Source organism: Mastigoproctus giganteus, chromosome 7 (assembly GCF_048544385.1).
Source record: "Mastigoproctus giganteus isolate SK-2022 chromosome 7, ASM4854438v1, whole genome shotgun sequence".
Classification (NCBI taxonomy): Eukaryota; Metazoa; Arthropoda; class Arachnida; order Uropygi; family Thelyphonidae; genus Mastigoproctus; species Mastigoproctus giganteus.
The window spans coordinates 185,186,883-185,199,568 of record NC_143581.1 but is presented as its reverse complement, the minus strand read 5'-3'; the positions used below and the strand labels follow the sequence as shown (position 1 = coordinate 185,199,568).

Genomic DNA, 12,686 nt, shown 5'->3' with positions numbered 1-12,686 from the left:
CAAAACTCCCATCCATTAGCTTGTCCTCATCTGTGTCTGATGACGAATCACTGTCTTCATATATTACCTCATCCTCAGTTCCATCTAGGTGCCCCCGTAGCCAGGTGGGAAGGAGCAGCAGTGCGCAGCACATGCTTCTTGATTAGACCAGGGTTCGAGCCCATCACTACCAAATACGGAGGATGCGGAAAGGTCAGGGAATGACCACCGCATATCCCAGAGCAATATGGCCTTAGTTGCTAATGCTCCTAAAAAAACCAAATAACAACAATAACAACAACAGTTCCATCTATGGAATTTGAAATGCCACACTTCTTAAATGACTTGACAATGATCTCAATCTTGATATTATCCCAGGATCTTCTCACCCGGCTACAAACTTCTCCTATAGTTGGTTTCTTCACTCTTTCTGCTGGTGTCAAATTGTCCCCAGAAGACTTCATCCATTGGTTCCATTCATCTCTCATGGCAGCTTTGAAGGGTTTGTTAATGCTCACATCAAGTGGTTGGAGCTGTGATGTCAAGCCTTCATGTATGATGGAAAGTTTTGTTTTTTGCTCTGCAGCAATCTTCTTTGTGTTTTTTGTTATGTGTGCCCTGAACTGATCAAGCACCAATAGGGCAGGTTTGCGTAAGAGCCCACCTGGTTTCCTGCTCCAAACTTTCTCAAACCAGATCTTCATCCCATCCTGATCCATCCAACCCTTGTCATGAACGTGGACAGTCACTCCTCGAGGAATGTCTTCTTTTGGCATTGTTTTGCGTTTGAAAATCAGCATAGGAGGCAGCTTGGTTCCGTCGGCACAACAAGCTAGAAAGACTGTATAATGGCTCTTTTCATGTCCACTTGTCTTCACAGTTACAGTTTTCACTCCCTTCTTGTCAACAGTTCTGTTACTTGGGACCTCAAATTGAAGGGGGACTTCTTCCATTTTTGCAATAAGTCCCAACTCAAACTGATGTGTCTTCCGACATTGAATGACAAAACGATGAAATTCAAGGACCTTCTGCTCATAGCTTTCGGGCATCTTTTGGGCAAGTCTGGTGCGTGTACGCATGCTTAGTCCATTCCATTTCATGAACCTGAAGCACCAATAGTGTCCTCCTTTGAAATAAGTAACTTCTTTTTCATCAGCAATTCTTCTGGCCTCATGCTGAACCATCTTTGTGGACACAGGAATTCCAATTGCCCTTTTCTCTTCAATCTATGTTTTCAATTCCCTCTCTAAATCAGGCCATTTTGCTGACTTGCCTCTCATTGCCTTCTTCTGGCATGGCGTTTTCAGTAGGGTTTCTTCCCGTAGCCAGTCTCGGATTGTTTACTCAGTTGGAGGAGGACCAAACTTATGTTCAGCAGCCCGATTACCATTCACTGTTGCAAACTGGATCACTTTTAACTTGAATTCAGCACTGTACAAAATTCTTTTCCGAGCCATTTCTGGGCAGAATGTGGCAAAACGTAACATAATATATCGGTAACAAGTGCAAAAGAATGAGCGCAAAGACAACAAGGGCGCAAAAGCGGGAAATGGAATTAAAAAAAGCTACAACCGCTGTATAAGACACACCCAGTTTTTAGACCCAAAATTTTTCAAAAAAGAGTACGTCTTATACGTGGGGAAATAAGGTACTTGTGTTTCACCGAACCTTTCCATTGAGTTAGTCCATAAATGGGTAACATAAGCCAGAATATCACCAGTGGATCGACACTGACGGAATCCATACTGGCGATCATTGATCAGATGGAAGGTTTCTAGATAGTTTAAGAGTTGGCGGTTAATTGATTTCTCCATTACTTTAGAAAGAGTAGAAGTAATTGCAATGGGACGATAATTGGATGGGAGGAATTTGTCACCCTTTTTAGGAACTGGCTGGATATGAGCAAATTTCCAAGCAAAAGGAAAAACACTTTTGGAATAGGAAAGTGAAAAAGGCGGCAAAGAATAGGAGTAAGTTCAGGAGCACAGGCTTTGAGAACAAGTGGATCAATACCATTGGGACCTGGAGCTTTCTTAGCATCAAGATTCGTCAAAATCCTTCTGAAGTTGTGCAAGGTGATTCTAGCACAACTTCTATTAGAATAAGTAGCGACCTGGAGCGAGGGGTGCTGGGGGTTTCAGGGACTGATGGCAGTCATCTTGAAACAGGTGGGTATATGGGATGTGTCAGGGTAACTAGGAATAGGAATAGGTGCATGTATGCTTGCATGTATACCAAAGCTAGAAATAAAGTAAATAAATTTGATGAATTTGAAGTGTTGGTCAAGACATCAAAGGCGGATATTGTTGGGATATCAGAGACGTGGTGTCACACTGATATTAGGAATGCAGAATTGGAATTTGGGGAGTAACAGTGTGTACAGAAAGGATAGATAGGATAGGAAAGGAGGGGGTGTCATGCTGTTAATTAAGAAAAACAAAATCAAAAGAAGTGCATCCAGTTGATATAGATGAACAGTGCGCTGTTGAGTCAGTTTGGTGTGACATAAGCATTGCGAAAGCAAAAAAAAAGGAGGAGTGTGTAATAGACCAAATGACTCGAATGAGTACAATGAACAGTTGTACAGAGAAATAGTGGGTTAATAAATCAGAGTGTCTTATAATGGGGGATTTTACTTCCCAGATATTGACTGGAACTGGTGGCTTGGTCACTTGTACACTAGCAAGGCGTTTGTGGATTTATTGGATGATTGTTTTCTACAACAGCATGTTAGAGAGGAAACCAGAGGGAGCAACATTATCAGCAGTGATCATTTGTGTATTAAGAATTTGCAGATAAAGGACCCACTAGGTGGCAGTGATCACAGTGTACTGATGTGGGATTTACTGAAAGATATAATTACCATCAGGGGTAACGGAAAGGGTTTTTGCTTCTGTAAAGGTGAGTACAGTGGTCTCAGACAGTTTTTAAATTCTGTACAGTGGGATCAACTGACGATGTTACCAACAGTAAATTCTAAGTGGGAAGCATTCAAGGAATTAATCGTGGAAGCTACTAAAAGTTACATACCTATTAAGAAATATTGTTCAAGGTTTAGGCCTAAATGGTTATCAAATGAACTAATGAGACTTGTGACAGAGAAGAAAAATGCATGGGTTGCATATAAATTATCAAGCGACTCAGAAGCCTATGCCAGATATAAGCTAGTCTGTAATCAGGTCGCAAAGGAGGTTAGGCAGGCGAAGGCGGATTATGAGACATCTTTGACAAAGGATGCTAAGAAAAACAGCAGGTATTTCTCTACTTATATAAACTCCAAAAAGAAGGGGATGAATCTGATTGGTCCACTTGACATCAATGGTTCGACTGTTGATGATCCTGCTCAGATAGCAAACAAACTGAATGAGTATTTTGCATCTACATTCATACATGAGGAGTTAATAAGGTTTGAAAATGGCAGAAGGTTATCAATTTGTAGCAGGGTGCTTAATGATTTTGTAATAACTGGGAGCAAAGTGGAGGAGAAATTGTTAAAGTTAAACATAAGAAGGTACCTGGGATGGATGGGATCTATCCAGTTATATTAAAGGAGGCGGCAAAGCAACTAAGCAAACCCTTAGCCATAATTATGAGAGCATCCTTGGACTCAGGGGAGGTCCCCTCTGACTGGAGATGTGCAAATGTATCCCCAGTTCACAAAGGGGGATCGAAGGGTGACACGAGTAATTACAGACCAGTTAGTTTAACTTCTGTTCTGGGTAAAATAATGGAGTCACTGGTTAAAGATGCATTGCAGGATCATCTCGACAAGACTGCAGAAATAATTCAGACACAGCATGGGTTTGTTAAGGAAAAGTCTTGCTTGACAAATTTGATTGGATATTATGATGTGGTTACAAAGGAACTGGATGCAAAAAATAATTTTGATGTTATATATTTGAATTTCAGGAAAGCTTTTGACACTGTTGTGCATGGAAGACTATTGTACAAATTGGAGCAGAATGGTATTAAGGGTAAGTTGCTACAATGGATAAAAGGATGGTTGAGTGGGAGAAGACAAAGAGTGGTAATCAGTGGGTGCTGCTCTTTGTGGACTAATGTTATTAGTGAAGTCCCACAGGGTTCTGTGTTGGATCCACTGTTGTTTTGTATATTTATCAATGATATTGATGAAGGTATATCAGGCTTAGTGTTCGAGTTTGCAGTTGATAGAAAGGTTGGCAGGGTTGTTAATGACAGTAATGGCAGTGTACTCCTGCAACAGGATCTAGAAAATTTGGGCTGATGGGCTGAGAAGTGGCAACTGAAGTTTAACCTTGACAAATGCAAAGTACTGCATATGGGTAGAAGTAACCCCAGAGAAACGTATCAACTGTGTGGTACTACACTTAAGGTGGTAGAAAATGAAAAAGACCTGGGAATAATTGTGCAGTCAGATATGAAGTTTTTTGAGTAATGCATACAGGCTGCCAGGGAAGGTCATGGGGTTTTGTCAATGATATATAGGAATTTTGCTACCATTGAAAAGGAGGTGATTGTCCCTCTGTATAAGGCAATGGTCAGGCCATGCCTTTTGTACTGCGTACAGGTCTGGAGGCCTCATTTTAGGAAGGATGTAGATTTGCTTGAGCATGTACAGAGAACGAAAACAAGATTGGTGAGGAGAATGAAGGGATCCTCTTACCAAGAGAGGCTTAAGTTCTGCAAATTGCATTGGCTGGAGACTAGGCACCTGTGCGGTTATCTGATTGAGGTGTATAAGGCCTTGAATGGGTTGAGCATGCTGAATTTTGATGGGATCCTTCCACTTGTTCATATTACGAACCTAAGGGGGCATAAATTCAAATTAAGAAAAGACAGATGTAGAATAGATGTGCGGAAATTTGCCTTTAGCCAGCGAGTGGTTAATTTCTGGAACCAACTTCCATCTGTCGTTGTGGAAGTTGATAGGTTAAATAAATTTAAGGAGGAACTGGACAGGCATTTAGAGGGAATGTTGTGATTTTTTTTTTGGCTGATGCTGCATATGCTGATACATTTGCTTTCTTGCATCACATGCCACTACTACTACATCCTTTTGACAGAAGACCACAGGAGGCATTGAATGGAGCATGTTGGGAATGGTGGGAGGTGTTTTACCAGGATCATTAATTCATGAGTTTGAAAAAAAAAAATGGGATGCTAGCAGGTCAGCTTTATCCTTGGCTGAAGTGACAACAGCACCATCTGGTTTGGACAGAGGTGGGAGCAGAGATGGGCAAATGTTGTGGCCAATAGCTTTGGCAAGAGACCAGAATGCTTGGCTACCATTAGGGCAAGAAGCAAGTTTTCTACTCTTAGCCTGTTCAAACTCTAGTTTGGACTGATTAATCACTGCTTTACAATTGTTGCGAGCTTTGGTGTAGGCAGAAAATGAAACTGAAGAATTAGAAACAAGCCAATTACGATATGCAACGTTCTTCTCTTGAACATCCTTAGCACATTTATTGGAAAACCAAGGTTTAGATAAGGGATGAGATTTTAAAGTGGAGTGTGGGATAAAGGATTCCATTCCTGCAAGAATAATTTCGCTGACACAGGAATAAGAATAAGTTCTTATTGGTCACATGAATAAAATTTAGTTTTACATTTCAGATGGCACTAAATGACAGAAGCAATATATTATAAAAACAATAATTTAGAAACAAAAATAACTCCTAAAAATTAAACTAAATTACAACTGTTTACCATAACATTATAAAAAAAAAAATCGTAGATAGTGTTATGAGACCTTTCATAAATCAATAAAGAAATTTACATTCATTCTCATTATGCTAGAAGAATTTACACGTTGTATGCAGTCATTGTGACTGCATACATGCTGAATTAATTATAATGGTAGCTAGACAGATTTTCAGTGTCACAGTTTGCAACAGGCTGTACATTTTTCATGGCAACATATGGGCTTGAACCTATAACCTGCTGACATATGGCATCCCATATCCCATTATCTTTCATCCTGTTTTCTTTTTCTCTTTTGTGTAACTCATCCCAGTCTCATTTTCTCTTTCAAGTAACCTTGTCTCTTTCAAATGACTGGGATGGATTACTTTAATGAGAAGAGCTTATATATTTGGTTTTTGCCAAATTGATTTTTAAGACCAAATCCCTCTAAATGGGAAATAACATACCCAGTATGCAATTTAAAGGCTTCCCTCTACATACCTGGAATTATCTACAGATTTCCGATCATCTGACACAGACAATACTTGTCACTGGCTTATGCAGCAAAATTAGTTTTGGTGATAAGGTTTGGTGAAGGTTTGGTTTTGGTGAAGTGGTTATGGTTGAGTTTTCTGTCTTGAGTATTAATAATGCTATAGTGGTATTTATTCCTAAGTTTAAGTTTAGGCATAAATAAAGTAGTTTAAATTCTGTTGGCCACTAAATACTTTGTAAAATGGTATTCTCACATTATTAATTCATTTCATATCAGCCATACAGCTTTTACTGTATTAAATTTGGATACTTGAAGAAAGGGTTTGCCATCAAAGGTGTGTTAGGGTGATTAAGAGCACCTGTCCACTGCCGACCGGGCTAGCCAGGTGGGTAAGGTGCCTGCCTAGCAACCCAAAGGTCGCGGGTTCGAATCCCGCCTCAGGCTTGGATCAAAGTACTGCAAAAACCTTGGGAGGTGCACTATGACCACAGAAGCTGATGCGCCAACAACTACCAAAAAAAAAAAACTATCCACTTTTCAGCTTCTCATCCCTGTTGATAATGCCTGTTGTAATGCATCAGGCAGCATGATGGGATCATTAAGAGAAGAATGCCACTGGTCTCAGAGGAAGTAGCAATTGTTGGTGACATTGCCAGTAAAATGGAAAATATATTATTCAAAAAGGATAGTAGGTGGAATAGGAATGGAGTAGGTATGCCAAGATAAAATTGATGATATTGTATACATTTATTTTTTTAAGGGCACAAAAGGTGGCATTGCTGTACAATACCACCTTTGTTCTCTTAAAAAATTAACTATAAAAATTGGCCCTTAAAAAAAAAAAAAAAATCCCTTAAAATGTTGGTACTATTGCATAGGCAATCAAAGGATTTACTTCAAAGATATGAAATGGCTTTGAGTAAAAACTGTGAAATAAGGCTAAAATTGAAAGTGTGGTATGATAGTAGGCAGCGAATTATGAGAATGAGAGCCTTGTCAATAAATTTGACTCTGGAGTGATTGTACAAGCCTTATGAGGAAAAATTTTCTCAAAATTGCCTGCGCTTGTTAATAGGAGATGGTTTTTGTTGAGATGGGATACATATAAATAGATGGAGCGAAAGAATATTTTCTGATGCTATTGAGGTGCTGTTAGGTTAGTTGAAGACTAAGTTTGGGGTGCAGGGAATACAGACTGATAGTTTAATGGCAGGTTTAGGCAGAGGCAAAATTTATTTGTGCAGTGTTTCTATACACATACACTAGTCTGGTAAAGCTGGGTCGAGATGCTGGAATCACAAGGATTGTTGGGAGGTTGTCATGGGAAAAGCTGTTATATTGGCTGTGTTAGTTATTAAGAGCACAAACAGGCCTAATTATTTATACATCGATGCTAGGAGCATCTTAAATAAATTTGATGAATCTGAAGAATTGGTTAAGTCACCAATTGCTGATAGGAACATCAGAAGCATGCCAATATAGAAATCTGATAATTTGGGATCCAGAATTTGAATATGGTGAGTAAGATGTGTAAGAAAAGACAGACAACATGGGAAGGGAGGGGTTATGATCTTAGTTAAGATGCATGAAGACTCTAAAACAGTATACTAATTACTTTGGTTGCCAAATAATGTTAGTGTGGTGTAACATAAACACTAGGAAAACAGAAATGAGAGGAGTATCTTATAGGTCAGGGGTGGACAACAAGTCTATCACAAACTACCAGTAGATCGCAGCTTTAATTTCGGTCAATCACGACAAAATTTAAATATATATAAAAAATATATTAGTTAAAATCTAAATGTTATTTTGTTGCATAATAATACAAATATTATTATTATTACAAATCTGTCAAATCATGTGATGACTACTCTTGTCGTCGTGCAGCCGCTAGGCTTGCCTAGTGAAAATTCAAGCAGTTACATTGTGGAGAGCATAGTGTATGTGTCGAACTCTTATTTAGCTTACTTTAATATTAATAACTGGACAGTATTTATACATTAATTTAATACCCTTCGATTTAAAATGAATACTATGAAAAAGAGTAAAACGTATCATTTTCATCAAGAGTGGGAACTAGAATATTTTTTTGTAATGATAAAAGAAAAATGTTGTTTGATTTGCAACGCTTTCGTGGCTATACCCAAAAAAGGAAATTTAGAAAGGTATTTCAACGCACCCCATGGTAAATACCAATCGGGTTTGCTGCCAATAGTAGTGACCTTAGAAAACATAAATTAAAATAACTTAAATCCAGATTATTTGCACAACAAAATTTCTTCATGACACCTAACTTAAAATCCAAAGCAGAAACTGTAGCGTCATTTAAAGTGAGTCATCTTCTTGCAAAAAAATGCAAACTATTTTGCATTTTTTTGCAAGAAATAACAGTTTCTCTTTTTGAAAATTTTAAGAACAAAAATGAAATTAAGTGCTCTTCAAGATCTGCAATTATCTCGAAATATTGCAATGTGACGTAAAAATATGAGCGAACAATTGCATGCTTGTTGCTAATTGTGTCTCCTTTTTTTTACACCCGGATGAATCTACAGGCATCAGTGATACACTCAATTGCTCGTTTTTATTCGTATGGTTTTCAATGATTCTACCACTAGAGAACAATTGCTGGGTATGGTTTCGTTAAAAGAAAAACTAGAGGCCTTGATATTTTTAACGCATTCCAAAATTTTATTGAAAAAAAAAAAAAAAAAAAAAAACCTATTTAAGCTCGTATCAATAACAACAGATGGAGCCCAAGCAATGATGGGACATTTTAATGGATTCATCGCATTGTGCCAAAAGGATGATGAATTCCCAGATTTTTTGAGTTACCACTGTATCATCCACCAAGAAGTGCTAGCCAGCAAAAGATTAAATACTAAAAGTGTTATGGACGTAGATTTCAAAATCGTGAATTCCATCAGAGGACAATCTCTTCAAAGGAGACTTTTCAAAATCCAACTTGATGAAAAAGAACCAGATCTGATTTTACACACAGATGTGAAGTGGCTGAGTCGGAGTAAGTTTCTACAGAGATTTTGAAATTTGCTAGGCCCTTTCCACCTGGTGTGGGGAGGACAGTGACGATACCACTTTGCTACACGTGCATGCAGTGAACTTTTAAATTCCTCTTTTGGTTTCACATCTCTATGTTAATCGGCCTTTTCGTATTTGAAACAAAGATGAAGAATCGCTCCATTCTCACGGACTTGCATACAAAAGATTCTTTACGGTTGGCCTTATCACAGTTCACAGTATATCCCTAATTTTGAAAGCTTGGCAGATGACATGAAGATACAAACTTCACATAAATTAAATTTAAATATGTACAAATTTAAAATAAGAATTCTGAATTGTATTTAATTTATAAACAATATTTTTAAATATGTGTTGATTAACTTTTTTAACCATGTGCAATGAAATTCTTGAGATAGATCGCAGCACATTTTGAAGAAAAAAAGTAGATCACATCACAAATTAAGTTGGCCACCTCTGTTATAGGTCAAATAACTGTGAAGAGATGTAACAACTGTTCAGGCCAGTAAAGTGGACTAGTAAATTAGAATATAATATCATGTATGATTTTAACTTTATGGATATTGACTGGAATCTGTGGGTGATTACTAACTCAGTAGCAGACTGTTCCTAGATTTACTGAATGACCAGTTTTCTATACTGGTATGTTAGAGAGGCAATAAGAGAAAGCAGTACTCTTGATCTGATTATCAGCAATAACTTTTCAGGTAAAAGGACCACTAGATGACAGTGGTCATAGTGTATTGATGTGAGATTTATTTAAAGATGTATTTACTGCCAAGGGTAAAAAATAAGGGTAGGGATTTTACTTCCACAAAGTGATTACAATGGGTTTTAGACAGTTTTTAAATTATTTTCAGTGGGATGAACTGATATTGTTAGAAATGCAAGTGCATTGTTGCATTTTTTGCAAGTACTTAGTAGTTTCTGTGATTAGTTCCCATTTGGGAACCAATCACAGAAACCACTAAGGTTTTTATGCCAACCAACAGGTATTATTAAAGGAGTTCACACCTAAATTGATGTCATATAAATTGATGAGACCAGTGATAGAAAAGAAAAATGTGTGGGATGATTATAAATTATCAGGAGATACAGAATTCTATTATAATAAGTATCGATTAGTCTATGAGTGGGTTCATCAGTGGTGCAGGTGTACAAGCTTTGGAGGAGATTATTTCAAAAAGAAGAGGGCACTGGCAGACTTCAGCAGCAAGGATTTAAATTAAGATAGGTCCATTGTGTAAATTAAATGATCAACCTGTGTTGAATGTTTCCCAGTCAGCATAAGTACTTATTCAAGTCTTATCCCCCCCACAAATTCCTGTCATCCTCTGAAGGCTGTAATGTAAGGATCCTTCCATTACATTTGTCACAATTTATTTGTAGTTAATAAATATATGCATCTCCAACATGGCTGAATTGTCTTATTACTACCTATTTGAATTTATAGCCATACAAAATTCTGAAATGGAAACTATATCCTATAAGATATAATACCTAGTAGTTTTAGTTCAGTTAATACAGTTTTATACATTGAGTGAATGTGGTAATTAACAACTAAAATCAGATTAACATAAGTTAATAGCATTTAGGTTCACATTTTTAAAGCAACATTTCATTTATTCATTTCTCAGTAATGTTGAGAAATCATACTTTCAGTATACTAAACTATAACTTATTTACATACAATGTTTCTGAACCCATTTGGGATTCTTTTGTCAAGTCTGTGAAGTGAGTAAATTGAAGAAAACATTTTTGTTTTTACACAAAAAGAAAATATTACAGTTTTGAACTGTACTTGCAAAAATAAATTGAAATTTATTTTTGCAAGTACATTAATTTAGTATTAAATTTAGTATTAAAGTGCTGTAGTATTATGGCAAACGATGCAAGAACGCAAGCTTATATAGCATAAGCAAAAAGTTAACACCCCCCTCACATCACCTGACCATCCCCTCTATTGGTTTTTCTGGTTCTCCTTGAATTTTTAAATTTATTCATACTACCCATTTCCACAACACCAGATGGAAGCCTGTTTCAACAATCAACTACCCATGGGCTGAAGGCAAACTTCTGCACATCTGTCCTGCAACAGTCTTTCCTCCATTTGAATATATGCCTCTCATGAATTTATGTCTCCATTCAAAGCCTTAAACACCTCAGTCAAATCTCCTTGCAGGTGCCTAGTCTCCAAACTGCAGTTTACAGAACTGGACCTTTTTTTGGTAAGATCATCCATTTGTTCCCCCCCCCCCCGTTAATCTCATTGCTCTTCTTCACCTATTCCAACAGATGCACATCCTTAAAATGAGGCCTCCAGACCTGTATGCAGTACTCAAAATTTAGCCCAACCAATTCCTTATACAACAGTATAATCACTTCCTTGTCCTCCTTATTCTATATCTACTATGGCCAAATATCTGTATATCATCAACCAAAACCAATGAGCTGTCTTAGCAGCCCATCTCCACTGCTCAGAAAACTTCATTCTAACTGCACAGTCATCCCCAGGTATTTTTCATGCTCCACTACTCTGCATGTGGTACCACACAGTTGGTATTATTCTAGAATACCTACTACCCATGTGCAGTACCTTTTGTTTGTCAGTATTAAGCTATAATTTACTTGAATATTGCATTTTTAAAATAATTTCTGAAATGACCACTCACGCATATAAATACTAATTGATATGCTTGAGTTTTTTAATTTATTTTAATCATATAAATTTGTTTAAATGGGATTTTATAGTGTGCCTATTCTTTAAATTATTTTAAAAATGCAGTGGTCAGGAATTTTATAGTACCTTAATATTGAATTAAAATAGAATATTAAATTCATTTTTGTGTGCATAGTTCATAATTATAATAATGTTTTCATCATTTTACTTACTTTTTAGATTTGACATAACAGAATCCCCAAGTGAGTTCAGCTGTAAATTAGTAATATTTCAGTAAATTGAATTTTTTGGATGTAGAGTTTGCCAGCATTACAGAATTAATAAAGAAATTGTTGCTTTCAGAATGTTGAGTTAAATTTTATTAATCTAATTTATTCTTGTTTTAATTTTATAAATAAATCTGAACATTGGGAATTTCATAATGCAGGAATGGGGTCCAGAAGGATATCAGCTGTGGATTGTTACAAAGCAATTTCAAGATTCTAGAGGCGATTCAAGTCCTTCTTCTCCAGTTAGTGAATTTAAAACTACTGTTGGGATTATGCTTTTTGCTAAAAGTGCTCTCACTGTTAATGCTAGCATGGTAAGCAAAGTATTGTATGTGTTAAACTTGCAAGTAGCAAGGTAACTATAGCGTTGCTCAAATGCAAAAACTGCATCAATTTCTTTCTTTCTTTATTTTTTTTTTGTTTCTTTTCTTTTAATTTGATAAAATTAAAATTTATTGAATCATTGATTAGTTTTATTTTTTTGTCTAATCTTAAAGTGGTTGATTTACATTTTCCTTTTGTCAAGCATCTAGGATTTCCTTATTAGGAGTTCACATGATTA

At 36.8% G+C, this 12,686-nt stretch overlaps 1 protein-coding gene across 2 annotated transcripts in view; it reads left to right on the top strand.

Annotated features, from left to right (window-relative positions):
* Positions 1-12,686, top strand: part of Rich (Guanine nucleotide exchange factor subunit Rich) — a 579,939-nt gene that overhangs the window by 153,955 nt on the left and 413,298 nt on the right. For both annotated transcript variants that reach the window (XM_090378010.1, XM_090378009.1), the window contains exon 11: positions 12,283-12,438. In XM_090378010.1, coding sequence (XP_090234136.1) covers positions 12,283-12,438 — 156 coding nt within the window. The remainder of the gene's footprint in view (positions 1-12,282; positions 12,439-12,686) is intronic.